The sequence below is a fragment of the Oryzias latipes genome, chromosome 19 (genome assembly GCF_053564925.1).
Source record: "Oryzias latipes strain Hd-rR chromosome 19, Olatipes_Hd-rR_3.1".
Classification (NCBI taxonomy): domain Eukaryota; kingdom Metazoa; phylum Chordata; class Actinopteri; order Beloniformes; family Adrianichthyidae; genus Oryzias; species Oryzias latipes.
In genome coordinates, this window is record NC_136255.1 from 24491104 (window position 1) to 24511025 (window position 19922).

A 19922-nucleotide genomic window follows, 5' to 3' on the forward strand; every position below is an offset into this window, starting at 1 on the left:
AACCATAGGAGGGGGGCCTATTTTTTCAATGTATTTAGTTCTATTTCTGTATTACTTTTGCTTTTTAATTTTATGTATTTATTTCTTTTTTTTCTACTTGTTTTCTTTTTATTTATGGTTAATTTCCGCGACCCAGAATGAACATAAAAACAAAAAACAAATTAACTTTGAGAGCCCAAGACAAATATATTCTTAGATTCTTCGGGGTTAATCAATAAACTGATCAAGAAATTGTTTTTTATTTTTGGTATTTATTTAAATTACTTTATTTTTGTACAACATAAACATTCCAGTTAGTAAACCATATTTTTAAAAGAAGAGATGCTTATTAGCAGCTTTGACTTGATGGGGAACTAATAGTCTGTTTTTATAGGATACTAAAAACAAAACAAACAAGTATTTAACTAGTAAAACACATAGTAAAGAGTTGAAAAGGGGGAAATCGTAACTGGGGTTAGGGGAAGGAAACAAAAAAGTACTAGGAAGTATTTCAATGACTGTAATTTGAATAGAAATAGTAAAATAAGTTAGGGGTTTGCATTGACTCATCATTTTATCGAACAATTAATTAATAGAGGCTTGATAAAAGCAAACCAGCAATGACTGAATTTTACTTTTTATTTATTTGTTCCCGACTTAAGTTTCTGCATCTTTTTTCACGTAACCAACCAACAATTTTGAGAAATATTTGTGGATACGCGTTTTCTCTATAAGTAATAATAATAGTGATAATTAAAATTGGTGTAGGATCCAAAACTGAGGTTTGGTGACAAAAACTTGATGTATAAATTGAGAAAAAAAAAGGGTGAACTGAAAAACCACTCAGGATCCTTAACACAAATCAAGACAGCTGTGGATGATTGACAGCCCCAACCTGGTGCGACTGAAAGGGAGAACTTGAAAGCAGAAGAGGACTTTTTAATTTGTACCACGATAGGACCACCCCCGTGTTTCACTATAGTAGGATTTTGTTCTTAATTAGCTCGGTGTAATCAATAGAGGTCAGCAGAATCCCATGAAAACCTTGATCATATTGATTTCTTCTGTTGTTTTAACGTTTTAGTAAAGTTTTTTCATTAAAAAAATTGATAAAGTTTATTTTGCTCCTTTTCTAAGCTTTTGGATGCTTTTATAACACCTTTTTTGCTATAAGTTAAATATTTACCACAGTAGAGGTCATTGAAGAATTCACAATAGAAATAATGATGAGTAATTTACGGACAATCAGATACTAATCCTAACTATAAATCCTGTTTCTCAAGTTCCCTGTCACTGTTTTGAACAGAGTGACAGGACTGAACGGGTTTTGGTAAGGTGACTGTTTATGGGTCTGGTGATTTGTTGACCTGTTATCCTCCTTCAGTACTTCCTGTTGGCTCTAGTTTGATTTTTGAAATAGCATCACACAAAGTCCAGTCCCACGTAGACCATTTTCTGCAGAGGATTTCAATGCCATGGATCCTTAACAGCTTTAGGGCAATACATAAAACTCTTTAGATTCCTTGTTGTCCAATCGTTTTTTGAAGTTTTTTGTTATTAACACCTTGTAAATGAGAGATTAAAGTCTGATAGTCTGCATAGTGAGGCCTATGTAATTTGCTTCACCCTTACTTACATGTTTTATATGTGTTAACTCACTGATAGGTCTTTACCGTATTTACCAGTATATACCTGTATTTACCAGTATCCACCCGTATCCACCTTTACCTAACCGTATCCAACAGTTAGTATTTATCAGTATCGACAAGTATCTACCAGTATCCACCCGTATCCACCTTTACCTACCCGTATCCAACAGTTAGTATTTACCAGTATCCACCCGTATCCACCTTTACCTACCCGTATCCAACAGTTAGTATCTACCAGTATCCACCAGTATCCACCTTTATCTGCCCGTATTTACCAGTATCTACCTGTATTTACCAGTATCCACCCGTATCCACCTTTACCTACCCGTATCCAACAGTTAGTATTTACCAGTATCGACAAGTATCTACCAGTATCCACCCGTATCCACCTTTACCTACCCGTATCCAACAGTTAGTATTTACCAGTATCCACCCGTATCCACCTTTACCTACCCGTATCCAACAGTTAGTATCTACCAGTATCCACCAGTATCCACCTTTATCTGCCCGTATTTACCAGTATCTACCTGTATTTACCAGTATCCACCCGTATCCACCTTTACCTACCCGTATCCAACAGTTAGTATTTACCAGTATCCACCAGTATCCACCTTTCTCTGCCCGTATTTACCAGTATCTACCTGTATTTACCAGTATCTACCTGTATTTACCAGTATTTACCCCTATCTACCCGTATCCAACTGTTAGTTTTTACCAGTATCGACAAGTATCCACCAGTATCTACCAGCATCCACCCTTATCTGCCCGTATTTACCAGTATCTACCTGTATTTACCAGTATCCACCCGTATCCACCCGTATCCAACAGTTAGTATTTACCAGTATCGACAAGTATCCACCAGTATCTACCAGCATCCACCCTTATCTGCCCGTATTTACCAGTATCTGCCTGTATTTACCAGTATCTACCCATAAACACCTAACGAACAAAAATTAAATTAGAGCTAATTAAATGACCTTTACCGAATTTTTTTAACTGATAAGCTGCTTTTAAATTCTTGAATTTGTTCAAAACTAGACAAGTATGTTTACTTTTTCTGATACTTTAGTACTTACTTCCCTTTTTTTTACTTTGCAGTTTCTTTTTAAAATTAAAAATGGAGGGGTAAAACAGTCACATGTGGCTCTGGATCTGGAGGTTGCAAACCCCTGATCTAGAGGAAGACCAAAGAGGAGGTTCAAGGATTTGAGAAAGAGGATTCGACGTCTCCAATTTCCTGGTTCTGGTTAGTAGTTCACTAGTTTTATTGTTCTGGAATGGGAAACTCCCATCTGATCAAGAGGAAATCAAGTTGCCATCTATCAAATCCATTCTCCATTGACATCTGAATAATGGGGATGCAGCTCTAAGGATGTTTGGAGTTTACCAAACACTTCCTGCTAAAGACAATCAGAGAGCAGCTTTTGACTGTTCCAGTCATCTCCACACCTTCCTTCTGTGAAGTTTCGTAAGGACAGAAATCACCAGCTCTGACTCACTGACACTTAATCTTCTGCTGCAAACGGATGTCTTTTTGTCTGACTGCTGCACCTCCTATAATTTTACTTTTTTACAGCCATGCCATCAGTGGACGGTGAATTCCCTTTGTTAGTGACCACGAGCTGTGCTTTAAGTCACGTCCTCGCTTGGATATTTTCCCGTTCATCAACTATATTTTTTCCTCCTGAAAATGAAAACCACAGCGTGGAGCCCATTGCATGAAAATACCCTCGACTGAACAAGCTACAGAGACTGCCACCTCTATCACCCACGTTTTCATCATGTTTTGCACATTTTTTAATAAAAGATTGGACCAAAACGGAAACAAAGACCTACAGTTTGTGTCTTGTATCAAACCCCAATAGATGCTGGATTGTTCCCGTAAATGTAAAGAAGGAAATAAGATGCAGGAGTGATTTTATTATCCTGAAACTTCCCACATTAGCTTTATGGGATCTTCACTAAGAGCCGAACTATAAAGTTTGGTCAGATTAAGAAGTCAGAGGTGTCTTTATAGGAAGTTCATGAAGTCAGGTGTGCAGATGCTTTATAGGCTCTGACATGATTAATCAAACTTTATTAATTAAAACTAGACCAAAGAACTTCATCACCCTTTTAAAAAAATTTGACCATGCAGGATTAATCAATGATTACATTTGTCGGGGCTGGAAGGAGGAATAAAAAGGTTTAAAAAAATACAAGCCTCATCAACAAAATGTAACAAAAGTAAATCATTTCAACAGAACTCATCCATGAAAATGTGCAATAATCAGTTGAAAGGCAGTTTTTGTACATTTTTTATCCAAGTTGGATGTTTTGCATCTCTTTACACTGTTTTAAAAACAATTATTAAAATAATAATAATAATGGATGAGAAATTTAAAAATAGAAATCTGGATGCTTTTATCTTCTTGTTGCAACTATTTGGATTAACTTGTGCAATAATGTAGGTACACGTAGCATGGCTTAAATATCACGTACCGGGGCTAAACTTTCAGGTAAATATAAACTACAGCTCCTTTGGGTGAGTCTGTTGCTGCAGAGTTTGTCTTTTGTTTTGCAGCCAAACCTGTTCAAGTACTGCATTCCTATCGTGTAAAAAAAATAAAAAAAAATAAGTAAACAATCAAACACATAGTGGAAAAAGACTTTAAAGGAAACATAAATAAAAATCTTTGATGTCACAACAAGCTCAGGTGTGTTTGAGAAATTGGTCGAGCAGAACGCCAAAGGCGCCGTCTCATTTGTGAAGCACGGAGGTGGTTGTATCATGCTTGAGTCTGGTATGGCAAACAAAAGATTTGATGAGGATTTATTAAACCAATTTCCACTAAGGTTCTAATTTGTTGACATTTTTGTCCACAAATAAGTCATTTCCACCAGTTTTTTTTCTCTGTAATCAAAAGTAACTACAATTAGGTTTATCAAACTCAAAAACTACAAACCTTTTGCTTAGAGCTAACAAAAATACTTATCTGTGGGCTGTATGATATCAAATATGAAGTCATTCTTTGCAACAATTTTCTTTTAGCTTATTTTTCCCTTTTGGAACTTTGTGGTTTCTTGTCATAAGACTTGGGGACACTTTTACTACTTTCTAGTGATGTTCTTCTTAAAATGAGTGTTCTGTTCCTATTTTTGAGTTACCTGGAATTGAAGTGTTTTAAGTGCTAAAGCTATTTCATAGGAATATGACGTTTAAATGCAGTTACACACGTAAACCACACAGCTGCATGACTCATTTCAAGTTTTAGGAAGTTCATATCTTACTTTGCCCTCTGCGACTGCACCGTGAGCTCCACCTAACCTTCAGGGCTAAAATGGGTTTTCCAGATTGTTTCAAAGTTTCCCATGACACATGACACTTTGGCTTTTGACTCAAGTCCCAGGAAAAGGTGTTCAGCAGTGATAAACTTTATTATTCTAGACGGATTTTGCTCTTTTATGCTTTATTGCTTCTTCCTTAAGGTTATTTTTAAGTTTTTCTTGTTTCAAACTTTTGCAGTTTGGAAAAACTTTCCTTTTAGGTTAAAAATACTATTGACCACCAAAAACCGTTGATAATAATCTGCGGCAGATTATTCTTCTGTCCTCCAGCTCTGCTCGAATGCAGGCACCAGATTGTTTTCACAGTTCTTTTTTCTCACACCGCACCTTGGAGCAAAACTATTTGGCCCCGCGATCAAAATCACAAAGAATTTTTGACACAGTGAATGATTTCGAAGACATGAATCCACGGCTCAAGCTCAACATAATATGAAAAACAATAATAACATATTAGGAATGTGGGCATGATTGCCAAAAAACCTCTGTTGCCAAGGAAATCCAAAAATTTACTTTTGCAGACTCTTTTAAAGATCACATTAACCTGTTTGTCAGCTCCAGGCGGCCCAAAACTCAAATGGTTGCTATGGAGATGACAGAACGCTGCCATTTTGAGTTTTTGTTTTTTATGCATTTGTCAGCTCAGATCATGGTGGCAGGGGCAGAAAGGGGGGAGTAAGGGGCATGAGGCAGCCGCTCAACCAGTGAGGGTAGTAATAAGGGGTGATGGTGGTGGTTTTTGTTACAAGAATTGTTGGAAAATCTGTTGTTCATTTATGGGAAATACATATTTAATCTTGACAGAATTGTTTGGATCTTGAATTTAGCAGAGTTGTAGAGGTTTGTGCTCAGCAGATACTGGTCAAAGCTTCTCTGTAGATATCAATTTTTATTTTTATTTAGTTTAACAATAAGTTTTTGGTATCATCCTAAAAAAACTATCTGTATGTAAAAAATAAAATTATGTAAATAAAATTCTAAGAACCCAGTTGTGGTATCATCCTGGGCATGCTTTCGTTTTGCAATGGTGGAGAATTCTTGAACAAAACAACTGTCAGCTTACACAACACTTTCTGCTATTTACGTTGATGACACTTCATTAAAATATTTCCAGAGGTTTTGTTTTCACACACACTTAACACTGCTGCCCATTTTTGCAAATGTGTCACAAATCCGTGAAGACAAACAACAAAAGAGGCTAGGTCAAGTTGTGTAACCTTGGACAAGGCGTCATAGTCTCGACCTAGTCTTAGTCACACAAAAAATGTTTGCATCAGACGAAATTGAAAAGCCAGAACAATAAAAACAAACCTTTGTATGTCAACACAGACAATCACCACAGGTCTTGCTTTGAAAAAGGTTTCAATCCGCTGAGGCGTCTGTGGACGAAGCTCTTTACTTTTATTTCTTCCATCTCTAATGCACTTTTTGATTTCAAATATTAAATATCTGTAATAATAATAGATGTGAAATTTAAAGATAGAAATCTGGATGCTTTTATCTTCTTGTTGCAAGTATTAGGATTAACTTGTGCAATAATGTAGGCATACGTAGCATGGCTTAAATGTCACGTACCAGGGCTAAACTTTCCAAAATAATTCCTCCAGGCCTGTAAAAGGTAAATATAAACTACAACTCCCCCTTTGGAGGAGTCTTTTTTTTTGGAGCCAAACCTGTTCTACATTCCTATATTGTAAAAAAAAAAAAAAAAAAAAAATCAAACACAAAGTGGAAAAACATTTTAAAGGAGTTAAAAATAAAAGTCTTTGATGTCACAAAAAGCTCAGGTGTGTTTGAAAGGTTGGTCAAGCAGAACGCTAAAGGCGCTGTCTCAATTGTGAAGCACGGAGGTGTGTGCATCATGGTTGAGTCTGGAATTGCAAACAAGAGAAAAATCCTCAGCAGGAAATGAAAGATAATTGAAGCCTCTTTTAAACCAAATCTTTGGCGTGGATTTGTTTGTTTGCTCCGCCCACTTAAAAAAAATCCACAGTTACAAAAAATGCATTTTCGTGTTTCTTATTCATGCCATGTATTTTTTCCCAAAGTGACAACAAAATGAATGCAAAGAAGTATCAAATTTTGTTTGATCAGTGAGAAAGGTTGCAGACTCTTGGTTTAGATGAACTCTGGAGACTCAATTGCATTTGTGGCAGCAGTGGGATCCTCCTAAAGACATAAATCCCTTCTTACCCTCTGCAGGTGATTCCTCACCAAGACTCGGGTCCTTTACATTTGCAGGACTAGAAACAGTTTCTACTACTGTACTTTTGAGGGTGAGACGTCTTTCCAGGGATGTGCTGTAGCCACTCCTCCAGTATGGGGGTTACTGCCCTGGGGTAGTTTGCCTTCTCTGGGTGATTGAAGTGCTCCTGCCCCAGGCGGAGGCGTTTAAGTACCTTGCGGTCATTGTGCCCAAAAAAGCAAAGCTCTCAATTTGCTGGTCAATCTTAACTCCAGTACTCTCCTGTGGTCATGAGCTCTGGGTCATGACCAAAAGAACAAGGTCCTGAATGCAAGCAGCCAAAATGAGCTTCCTCCATTGGTGGCTGGACGCTCCCTTAGAGATAGAAAAGAAAAAGCTTTGGACCCCACCATCCAGAAGAAAGCAGGATCAGGGCACATTCCATACAGCCATCCTGGAAGCAAAGTTCTCATTTCAACCCGGCCAGGTAAATGTCCCCTTCAATGGCGTTTTTGAATTGATTCTTTACCTGTAAAATTCAGGATCTTATTTTGAATTAAGACTAAAACAATTTGTCAAACTCAGTCACCCAGAGAGAGCTCGGAGTAGAGCCTCTGTTCCTCCGCACGGAGCCAGTTGAGGTGGCTCAAGTCGCCTCCTGGACACCTCCTGGATGCCTCCCCGGTGAGGTGTTCCGGGCATGTCCCGTAGGTCAGAGGCTCCTGGAAATACCTAGGAAACACTGGACAGACAACGTCTGTTGACTGGTCTGGGAACACCTTGGAGACTTGGATGATGGATGTATGGATGGATGGATGGTTGCATGGTTGGATGGATGGATGGATTTATGGTGGATATTTTTTTCAAGTACTCATTCTTGACCTTTGAAGCCAGTTCTGATCAGCTAAAAACTCCTCGTGTCTTGCAGTATACTTCTGATTTTAATGTGTTGGTACTGTTTTCCTCGTGTTTCATGAGCAGATGTCCAGAAATCCAGAGTCACGATGCTCAGGTCTGGATCTCACGTGACTGTCTTCTCAGGTGCTGACAGGTCTTGCTGTGGCTCCACAAAGCCGGGCAGTCCTGACCTTTTGCGCCGGCGGCACGTGGCGTGCATTTCGTGTGTACGTGTGATGGGAACATCCTGGCATGACTTCACACAGGGACTCCACGCTCACGTCCATCTGATAAACCGTTGGGAGAACCCCGTCGACCTCCAGCTCCTTCATGCAGTCCTCACTTTGAAGAGGCACCTGCTGCACAAAGACGCCACAAACGCTTTAGTGGCTCCCAGCAGACACACACATGTCCCTGTCTGTTTCTGCTCCAGGTTCTGATAAGTGGTTATTACCATCAGATGACAGGTGTGAAGTGACCGCACGTGCAAAAATGTTTAATTATTGCATTGCAGGATCCTGTGGATTCCAGGAACACATGATGGGAGTGGCTCTGACTGCATGCTGGAATAAATCATGTCCAGTGTTTTTGCTTTAAATGTTTGGTTGTTGTTCATTTTATTTTATTTCTTTTTGCTTTGCTGCACATTTTCTATTCAAAATCAGTAAATTTCTGAACTGTAAAGTTTCATAAACACTTTTTTTTAAATTCTAACATTAACAGAAGAAGGAAAGGAGAACAATGCGGATTTTTTGTGTATTTTTTTGTTTTAGTGGTTTTATTGTTCCACTAAGACCCTTGTCATATACTTGTTATGCTGCATTCTTCAGACTAATCCAGCTGACCTTACGGTTTGAGTCATCTCACGCCTTTTGGGATGTTTTCCTCCTTCTCCATCCCTCGCTTTCAGGTAAAGCTCCGCCCCCCCTCGTGCGTTCGGCCCTTTATAAGCGCGGTAAACGCGTTAGGGCGGACAGAGCGCACAGCGCAGCCAGACAGACAGACAACCAATCACCCGCAGATCCGCAGAGAGCGCACCATGGCAGAGGATCAGCGCAAACTGATTAGCGCACGCGTCATTGGAGGCGTCCGCAGGGACACACCAAAACTCAAGGTGACCTAACATTCCAGAAAATATGCATGTGTTTTTTGAATGACAGAATCCTTCAAGATGATTAATCTCTGAAAATCCTACAGACGTTCATGGTTTCTGGGATTTGGTCTGATGGAAGTGAAATCATCATCTACAGATCCTTCAAGGACTTCAAGAAATTCCATGTAAGCACAGAAGCAAACACAGCCGAACATATTTGCTTAAATCGGATGTAAATGTGTTAATTTAATCTCTTTTCCTGAACAGGATCAGCTAAAAAAACAGTTCCCAAATCTGACTCCTTTCCGGAAGGAAGACAGAATGCTCCCGAAGTTTAATGGTGAGTCCATTTGACCAGTTTTTTTTTTTTTGGCCCCCTTTTTCTGTCTTTGTTTATGTTAAAGTTTCCAAATGTCATGTTTGTAGGGAAAGCCAGGAGAAGCCTCAAGCAGAAAGGTTCCAAAAAGTCGGTCAAACAGATGGAGTTCCTGGAGAGCTACTGTGACAAGCTGCTCAAATGTGATCCAAACGTGACCCAAAGCTCTGAGGTGACCCGCTTCTTCACCCCAAAGGACCAGGACCTGCAGCCGGACTTCACCAAGAACTCGTAAGACTCCCTGAGCTGAACGCCATTAGAAGCTGCACAGATATTGATTTTAAGGTTATTAGAAATGTCTCAATGGAATTCATTTTTTATCAGTTTATTATTAGTTTATGGGCGTCCCGGAGCCCTCAGGTCCTCAGGTGCAGGTCTGGTGGTCCCCAAGGTTGGAATGAAAACCGAACGGCTGCACCTGAGGAAGTGAGGGCTTCATTGACTGTGGAAATCTTTAAGAAAAAAACTTTAAACTTAGCTAAAAAGATGAGTTTAACATTTGTTATATACTGATTTCATGTCTTCCTTGTTTGTTTTTGTAGAATGTGTTTCAGGGCTTCTAATAAGATTATTATTTTAAGGAGTATTTTATTCAATTTGAAACATTTTGAGGATTTCTGTAACAGGAAAATGGCTAAAGTTGAATTTGAATACAGACGTCCTGGGCTGTCACTCAGTTTGGCTCTTCGACACACAGGGTCATGATCATGGTGTCCGACGACGTTCACAATGGCGAGCAGGCCGGTTCTCGGCAGTTTGGAGGAAACGTCACTCACCCCTTTGTCACGCAGACCTACCGCTGCGTGGCTCCTTATGAGACTAGAGACACGAAGAACCGCCCGTTCAAGGTGGCCGTGGACGAGAAGCTGGACGTTCTGATCAAAGATCCTGCAGGTGAGGCCAAACGGCATGGATGCGAGTCCCAGGAGAAGTTTAGGAGCTTCCAGTCTGATGCCAACTCTTTTCTGCTCAGGCTGGTGGCTGGTGGAGAGCGAGAATAAGCGCTTGGCTTGGTTTCCTGCGCCATACCTGGAGGTGCTGGATGGGGAAGACGAGGATGATGAAGGAAATTTGGGGGGTGAGTCCTTCTCTTATGATGCATAAAAAGAAGGGCGGGAAAAAAAATCATAATTTCTTGTTAAAAAATGTCAGTAGAGGGGTGCCACACTGCAATTTTGGTTACTAAAAGTTTTATTTCCACTTAATAATTTCTAATAAATCCTTTTAAAACGTTTGTGGCTTTTAGGTTCTTTGTACTGTGCTGTGAGGAGTTACTCCACCAAGAAAAATGATGAAGTGCCTTTGTCCATTGGCTCTGTGGTGGAGGTGTTGAGGAAGTCTGACGACGGCTGGTGGCTCATCAGGTACTTGCACTTTTACATTGTTTTGCACGCAAATATGCCAGATTGATATGATTTTTACATCTTACCTTTGCATTACTCGCCTCAGATTCAATGGAAAAGTTGGCTACATTCCTGCCATGTACCTTCAGCCATACAACAACCCCAGGACAGGCCTCCACGGCCAGCACAACAAGATCCATACCTCCACCTTGAACCTGTCAACCATGAAGGATCAGCAGGTTCCACCCAGCATCCCAAGGCGGGACTCCCCAAGGCAATCCAGCCTGGACTCCAGTGTTCCTGCACGTGTCCACAAAGCCAAGTCGCTGGATGTCCTCTCAGAGCCCTGGCTGCAGGCGGAGGAGGAAGCCTCCACACCCGACAGTCGCACTCGCAGCATGAGCGGCATCAGCAACGAGTCCATGTTCTCCGACTTTTCCTCCAGCAGCGATTCCTCCACAAGCCTGAGAGAAGAGGCGCAAGGGGACGCCCCTCGCCTGCAGGAGGACAGCCAGAGTTCGGGTGAAGCCGCCTCCGATCGTCGAAGCACCAACAGCTCTGGGTTTGACGAGTCCACCGGGCCCAGAGTTCCTCCCAGACCCAAGGCGGAGGAGATCCTCACACGCTGCACCACCATGACACGCAAGGCGGCTCTGGCCACCAAGACCCGGCTTCAGATCCAACCGGAGCCCATTTACAGCCGCTAAGCCAAGAAAATCCGATGAACTGGAGACTCTCCTCTATTTCTGAAAACCATTTGAATCAGTGCACAATCAGTTATATCTGCACCGCCATTGATTGATTGATTGATTGATTGAAAATCGTCCAAGAGATTGGAGCCAGGCTGAGCGGTCCTCTTTAAATCAATGCTGAGAAATGTTTCTTTTTTTCAAACACAGATTGGCATTTCGAGTTTTTATGTTGTAGCTTCAGTGAAGCATCGAAAATCCACATGAAAAAAAAAACATTTCTTCAGAAATATCTGTCAACTTCCCTGAAACGAAATGTGGAAAAGTTGGAGATGGAAAATGTTCCTCTGACTGCATATTTTGTTGTTCTTCAAAGAAAGCAATGATTCGGTTTGACATTTTCTTCTTACCTAAATATTTGACTGTATCTTACATATAAATGTACGCTGTGTTTAAACAGTTTTATGATGTTGCACATAAATGCAGGTCAGCCAGTCGTCTGCTGAAAAAAAAGGACAACCTGACAAGGAAAGAGCGTCCCACAGATGTCTGCTTGCTGTATAGTCTCATGTTCTGATGACGTTTGTTATTTTCCTCTGTTATTTCTTTGATGCTGTCCAGAATTATTGCCTGAAAGAGTTTACAATGTGGCGTGAAAAGGTCAATAAAATCTATATGAACTGACGTCTTGGATGGGGTTTTTGCTTTACACTGAAAACATTTGAAAATTTGTTTGAATTTAGACTAAAATATTGTCAAAATATTACCAAATCAAAAAAAAAAAGCTTAAAACGTTTTTGTCTAACAAATAGTTGGGGCACAAATACTCAAAAAGATTTTGACCAGTTTGAGACCCAACGTACTTCCTTCTGCTTTTGTAAACTTGGCACAGATTTTGTTTTCTTTAAAAGCTAAAAATAAAAAAAATGTATGATGTGGAGTCACGCAGAACGTTTTCCTCGAGCACTGAATAAATGAAATCTTTCATGGTTTATTTTGTGAAGTGATAATTATCTTGAAACTGTTTGATTCCTGATAGGAGAGATCTTTGTTTGGGTTGTGAAAGATAAAACGTTAACTTTTAGTGTACGTTAAACACTTTATAGTAGGGGGTGTCGTTTACTCAAACACAAATATGCAATTCATATCAGGCAGTATTTTTACTAAAACTTTCTACCAAAATGGTTTGGCCCTTTCCAGCTTCTTTTGGGTTTCTAGAGAAGGAAAAATCTTTAAGTTATGGCACAACAGGAGCTGATGAAGAAGATAACGTTGGGTTTTCCAATTTTTGCTGAAAGAAAAAAGCTCTGAGTTTAGGGAAAATGTGTTTTTGTGGTTAAAAATGTGGAAAATATCCGATAATGAATCAGTTGTAATAAAAAAAAACACGGGAAACTGGTTAAGACAGCTGTTATAAGATGCACACAGTGAATGTGAGAGTGTGAGTAGGTTTGTGACTGTAGAAAAGGTAGAAAAGCGCTATATAAGTATTTGCCATTTACCATGAAATATTCTGAGATTTCCACCTGTTTTTCTTTGGTCGTTTCTGCATTTGTCTCTGAAATTCCACCTCCTCTGTCTGCTCAGACCCAGGGGCGTGCACGTGGTTTCTCACGTGAGAGTCGGCGGTATTTATGTTTGATGATTGAATTTGGGGAGTTCCGTCAGAAGGAGGTCACATGTCCGGCATCCCCCTCCCTGCAAACATCAGAACTACCTGCTGCTGATTGATCTTTGTGCACCACAGAAGGAGCTCTGTGTCCGACTGCTGCAGGAAACTCTGCTCAGGGCTCAGGGTGGAGGCGGAGTTTCACAATTAAAACTTAACGCTGTCATCTTAGTGGCGGCATAAAAATATGATGATTATTGAAATAATTTGATTTATTGATCACTTGCAAAATGAGAAAAATGGCTTCCCACATTAAAGCGTGGCTGCACATCTGCAACACAATTGTATGGACAACACACTATCACTGCACAAATATAATGTACACAACATTATTATAAATATGATAAAATGTTTTATTAACAACAACTTTGATGGTTTGTTTTATGAGAACTGCAATTTAAATTAAGAACAAAATTGTAGCAAAAAGAAACACAGGTTGGTTTAATATGGAGGGATTTTTGTGCCATTGTTTATTCAGAGTCACTTTTTAAACAATGATACTTTAAATTTTGTGTGTTAAAACAATTGTTTTGCACTTGAAACTCAAAAACAGCCAACAAAACAATTTCACTCTTGAAACGAACGCAAGAAACCCTTATGAATGACACATGTCATGCATGGATCACAAATTTCATGCACCGAAAGTGTGTGTAGCAGCTGTGTGATGCGGTCGTTACACTCATTCAAGGATGTGGAGCCACGGAGCCGGAAATTCACCAAAACCAGAAGTGCAGGTTCCCGGAACGCCTTGGACAAAAATCCCCTCATGTCTGTTCACAGCTTTGCAGCCTGTTATCCTTAAGTGTTGCTGGCCGACAGCTGATCCCGCCTTTGCAGAAAAAAATACGTGCAAAATGTTGTTGTGTGTAAAAGATGCAATCATTTTTCTCAAAGCAATGTATGCTTGTTTATGCTGTGGATGGAGGTTTTTCTATTTTTTTTTTTTTGGATCTTATCCTCTCAAATATGCCATCAGCAGAGGAATAAAGAGTTAAGAAAACGTGAAAAAAATTCATAAAAATGGCAGTTAAACTGCAGAAATGGAAATAGCAACTAATGGGGAATTGATGCTCAAGTGTGAAACTAACATTAGTTTTTTATTGTCTGCTGTTAATTTATTCTTTCCAAGAAAATAAAGCAGCAAAACGATTCAGGCAACAATTACATTTCATTAAAATGCAAAAAAACCTACATTTTTCCTTTTTTTTAAATTTAAAATCATAAAAATGCAAAATGTTTTCCTCCACGTTTCAGTTAGAATTATTTGACAGACCCGTCATTTCACGCACGCAAGAAAGAAACACAAAAATATCAGCCTGCCCTAAGAGATAAACTACTACTGTATTTATGATCTGTCCTCATAATGTTCTGCTCACGTTCATACAAAACCCTTCAGCCACATGTGAGCAGCGTTACTGGAAATTTGAATTTGATCTTTTCCTGCAATCAGCAGTAAAATCATCAAACTAAGCAAAGTCAGTCAGTTCACATGCTCAGTTTTCTCCTAAATTAGTGAACTTTGCTTCAGCAGGGCAAACATTAACCCGTCTGCGTCATAAAAAGCGGTGACATATGTATATATTATTTATGTTTGCAGCACTTCAAAGGAAGTAGGGGAAAGGGCGAGTGGTGCTGACAAGAATCGTTTGTTAGCTTTTATGAAGTTCCCGTCAGAGGGCTTTCTGCGTTTCCTTCCAAAGACAAGGAAATCCCAGATGAATGATTAGTCCAAAGCGCGTCATTGTTGTGAGTTTGAGCCCTGCAGCCACAGTTTTACTGACAACAATCCTGCTCTTTCAAACGTCACATTCATGAGCTGGTTTGTGTTTTCTATCAAGTTAGGGTTCATTTCAAGAGGAAATATACTCATTAAGTTCAGGCAATATGGAATTTGAAAAAAAAAGTTTAGAATCAGCGGCTTTATGTTTGAACTATCTCCATAGCAACTGTTTTGTTATCCAGAAGAATCAGCAAAAGTAAACTTGTGGATTTCCTTGGCATGCAATATAGTCATAATGTCTGTTAAATAAACCTCTGTTGCCAACATACAATATGACTATATTGTATATATTTTTGATCAACTTAGTCCAACTATTCATGTGTCAAAATTTCACAGTATTACAGAACAAAATGTGGGAACACCACTTTTACAAGCTCGCCACGCTAATTCCTTAGGAGGTGTTTAAATTTGTAGCTAGTAGACTCCTAAAGAACTCCTCCTTTTTTTTGTTGAAAATTTAGGAGGATAAGATCTTCCCAAGGTCAAAGGTCAACAAAACGTGGGTTGTAGACTTAAGCTGGGTGTGTCTGTGTGTGTGTGTGTGTGTGTGTCGTTAAGATCGCTCACACATAAGCGCGGCGCGGGTCTCCCTTGGGGGGTCCTGGCTCGTACCTGGGTTGGGGCGGGGGCATGCCCAGAAACCCTGGGTGGTGATGAGGTGCTAGTCTGGGGCTGTGGGCGCCCCTCTTGGGGGGGAGCCCGGCGTTGGGCCCTCCTGGCGCTGCGGGGGGGCTGCTCTCCTGGTTGGGCGGGGGCGGCACTCTGTTTTCCCTCCGTGCCTCCCTGCTCTCTGGCTCTAGGGGCCTCGTGGCGGCCCTGCTGGCCCTGGCCTGGGTGGCGAATGCGGTCGCCCGGGGGCGGTTGTTCTCTACCTGCTGCCGTGTGGCTTTGGGGGTTCTGGCTGCCGCGGCTGCTGCGGCGGGGGTCTTGGTGTAGGGATGGCTGGTCTCTTCCCCTCCTTCTTTTCGCATTCCACCATCCATTTTAGAAGAACATGAACACTCACCTGAGCACAGGTGTTAGCTCACCTTTGCACTAATAGTTTGCATGATTGAATGAAATAATTCCCACTAGTTGGTTTTAAGGCATAAGTATGCGTGTGTGAACACTATCTGAATTGTGTACATGTTGACGTGTGGACATTTTTGCAGCTAGCAGGTGTGTTGATAACATTTGAGTGTGTGTGTGGACAGGCCCCGCCCTTTGAGATTTGCATTACATCTGAACCTTACCGTAATGATAAACACCAAGCAGCTTGTTGCTCTATGCCGCTTCATGGTTTTACCCCCCCCCCTCCTATGATCACCCTCCTATCCCCCCCCTCTCTAACATCCCTCTCTCTTATCCCCTCCTTTCCTTTTCCGTCCGGTCCAACACAAAAGATTTTCAAAAACAATCAGAACGAATACAGTTTGGCCTCGATTACAAAAGGGGTTTATTCAGACATACCTCTGGTTTGTCATAAGATTAATAACCCCTCTTGTTAAAGTAAAATATGTCCAACACAAGAGGCCCTCAGCTCTCATCTGTCTGCCCAGCTGTTGGACAGGACAAGTTAAAAAACAAAAAAAAACAAAAAAAAGGATTGCTCACACAAGAGTTTACTTCTTCTTTTTTTGAGCCTCCTAAGAGATTTTAGCCCCCATTTTTCAATGATTTCTCCTGGAGAAACAACCAAAAAGGTGTGCATTATGCCCAAACGGACTAGGTGTGTGAAAACTTTGGTTTTGAGTGTGAGGTGGAGGAGACGTTGTTGCTGTAACGTGCCTTAATTTGCAAAAACAATCTGGTTTTTGCAGAATTATGATAATCCAAAAAGCATGAAATATTATCCTCTGTTCCCTCATTTGAACTAGAATTTGACCACCTTCATCCGATCATTAGTGGATTTCTATTTTTTTTAAATCAGCAAAAAAAAAATCCATGATATTTTGTGTTTTTCATTTTTAAGGGGATTATGAAAAATGTTACCATGGAGACAAGGATGTGTTTTATTACTAAAAAAAAACCCATCAACATTTAAAATATCTCCAAAAACTCTAATTTGCACACAAGTTGGATAAAAATGTAATGAAAGCTCCTGAAAAAGAAAAAAAAAGTAAACCGTTATTTTCTTGGGCTGGAGTAAACATCACAGAACTGAAAGGCTGTTAAAGTTTTGCAGCACGTGCAGTCTTTTAATAAGTAACTAAGCTTGATTAAAAAAAAAATCCAACAACCTGTAACTCATAAAAAGTGCTTTCCTGTAGCAGGAAAAAAAACAAGTGAGATCCTTAAAAGTTTTTTTTTTGTGCATAAAAACGTAAAAGAAATCCCCCCAAATGTCCAGAAATATTAGGAGAAATTAAATTTCTACTTTTGCATTAATGTGTTTATGTCCCGGAGACACACTGAACTCATATCTGCCTCATCTATTTCCCTCTGCTGTTCAGTCTGACATAACTTTTGTGCAAAAAGACACGTAACAATCATGCCGATCTGTCCCAGGACCAAAACAGCGAGTTGCTGTTTTTAGGAAGAGGCTTCTGTAAACTCAGCGACTTTAGCTGCTCTTTCCTGGAATGCCAGTCGTGTCTCTGATGGAAACCCCAGTTACCTAAAGTCACGGAGCTGTTTTCAGTTACGACTGAAGTGCGCCTGCAGCTGCCTTTCCAGATCACCGATGAAGACGTGCAACTTCTCACAAAGACATCAGCAGGCTGATGGTTCAAAGCTGAAATGTGCAGACGTTTACTCTTAATGTTGAAGAAAGCTTTTCCCTCCACTACATTCTAGCTAATCTGCTACCTAAACAGCATCAGAATACATTATTTACCTGCATACTCCAGGTTAGATAAGGTCTTTCATTAACCGCTGTGACCTTAAAGATTTGACTCCGGTCCCTCTGAAGGTTATGAAGTGCTTTTACGATTTCCTCACCTGCAGTTTGTGACAGTTATGCAGACACAAAACCGCAAAAAAGTGTCACGGATCCTTTTTTTGTTCCGTTCTGCAAAAAAATTGAGTGGGTCATTAAAAAGGACAAACGATGAATATAAATTCAGATTAAAGCCGTGTGCCCTTACTGGCCCCCCCATTGCTCTCTTTTTCGGCTGCCCTCACTGGCTTAGACACTGCTTCAGGCCCTTCACGCTCCCCCCTCTTGCCTTTGCCCCCTTAATCAGAGCTGCACATAAAAAAATTCATTAAAAAAACCAACAACGCTTTTTTTCAAAATCTGTTGGGGTTTTTTTTCTCCATAGCAACCATTTCATCTTCTGCCCAGATGATTACGATGATCACCGCACACGTTATATCTTTTCTTTCTGCTCAAGCCAACGATTCATGTGTCAGCTTTTCACAATAATCCGGTAAAAAAAATGTGGGAACAACAGGGAAATGACACTTCTGTGAGCTCGCCACGCTAACCTGCTGATTTTAACTTAAAGACACAGTAAAAAAAAAAAAAAAACAGTCTGGTTCTTTTCTGCAGGACAAAATAAAGAAAAACACACAAACTTCAAAAATGAATGCAACTTTGACCTTGACTTATGTTCTAAATGTATGCAATCACACTTTCTATACAGAAATGCTGTAAATTTGTCTTTTTTTGACCATTTAAAATGTAGCCCTGCAGTGATCCTGACATGTCCTACATTTCTGAAATGTGGCGGGAACTTCCTTTTGAAGGCTCTTTCCCTGTCTGTCACTGCACCAGTGAAAGACGACGGTCGGTTCTGAGCTTCCTGGAGAGATTCTTCTCTTAGTGTGTTTCAAACCGCTCTCGGTTTCATTAATATGAGTCAGAAAACAAACGTCGAACAATTAATGGATTAATTTAACTGAAACCTAGTGTCAAAAACAATCATCTGTGAGTTTTAATCCCCAATCTCTGAAAGGAAATGAAATAAAATAAACCTTTTTTGATTACTGTGGGAATGCTATTTATAGATTTTTATATCCTTTATATCGATTTTTATATTGCTTTTTCTGTCCGCCTGATGCAAAACCAGGACATAAATCAAATTCCAGAAGGTTTAAACTTTAAACAAAAGCACTTTGGGGTGTTATTTCTGTTTTCTTCAATGTTTAATAACCCAGTGAAGACAGAAGCAGTTTGGCATCCCAAGAGCCCCCATTTCCCCTTCTATAAGCAATCATTTTTGCTAATTTCATCTGTAAAACCATGATTGAATGTTATATGAGGTAAAAAGTATATTCGTGATATATGAATGAAGAAATGTTGTCAAAGTGAGAGTGAATAAAAGGATTTTGCCTCTGGTTCATAAAGCTTTGCTGCCCTCTAATGTCTGCTGTGATTAATGAGCTTTAACTTACAAAAAAAAAAAAAAGAAGATTGTCCAAAGAAAACCATCAGAACTTCAGTTACAGGCTGAATTTAAGTCCAGAAAGGTTTTGGCTGCACAGTGGTGCAGTGGTTAGCACTCTCAGGCCTTGGTTCAAATCCCAGCTGGGACCTTTCTGTGTGGAGTATCCTCCTTGTTCCGTCCGGACACCCGTGTTTCCTTCCACGGTTTAAAAACATGCTTCATGTGGGTTAGGCCGTAGTCACACCTGTCCTTACAGGTGGGTACGGGCCAACTGCTCGGAGGGGACGTGCACAAAATATCTAATATCTAATAAATATTTTTTTCTACGCGCAGGGAAATGGACATGGCGAACACTTGTAAGGGTTAGTGCTGCTCACACGACAAGGGGACGCTCCTTGACAGAACTCAGATTCATGCAATCAGTTTTAAATGCTATTTTGTCTTTTTTTTTTTACTTACCACATTTACACAAAAGCAAAGAACTTTCATTGGATTGAGAACTTGTCTTCCCTGTCTGCTATGAAAGTGAACTCTTTAGATCTTGCATGCGGCCTGTCTACTAGAAATGAGAGAATTAAGACACTCAGAGTGCAGTTTGTGTGCACATCCAACAGAAGTCTGCAGAAAA

The 19922-nt window shown here is 40.1% G+C and overlaps 2 protein-coding genes and 1 long non-coding RNA gene across 3 annotated transcripts in view; 2 read left to right on the forward strand and 1 right to left on the reverse strand.

Annotated features, from left to right (window-relative positions):
* Positions 1–19922, forward strand: part of meiob (meiosis specific with OB-fold) — a 187976-nt gene that overhangs the window by 71665 nt on the left and 96389 nt on the right. The window lies entirely within an intron of this gene.
* On the forward strand, positions 8986–12219 carry noxo1b (NADPH oxidase organizer 1b). Its single transcript, XM_011487870.4, has 8 exons — positions 8986–9148; positions 9232–9312; positions 9395–9467; positions 9554–9734; positions 10201–10397; positions 10477–10581; positions 10750–10867; positions 10953–12219. Exons 1-8 carry the CDS (start codon positions 9074–9076, stop codon positions 11551–11553), a joined length of 1431 nt encoding a protein of 476 aa, XP_011486172.1. The 5' UTR covers positions 8986–9073; the 3' UTR covers positions 11554–12219.
* Positions 16937–17940, reverse strand: LOC144987755 (uncharacterized). Its single transcript, XR_013651416.1, has 3 exons — positions 17800–17940; positions 17581–17697; positions 16937–17064 (listed from the first exon to the last, which is right to left on the reverse strand). It is a non-coding gene; the product is annotated as an uncharacterized LOC144987755 (long non-coding RNA).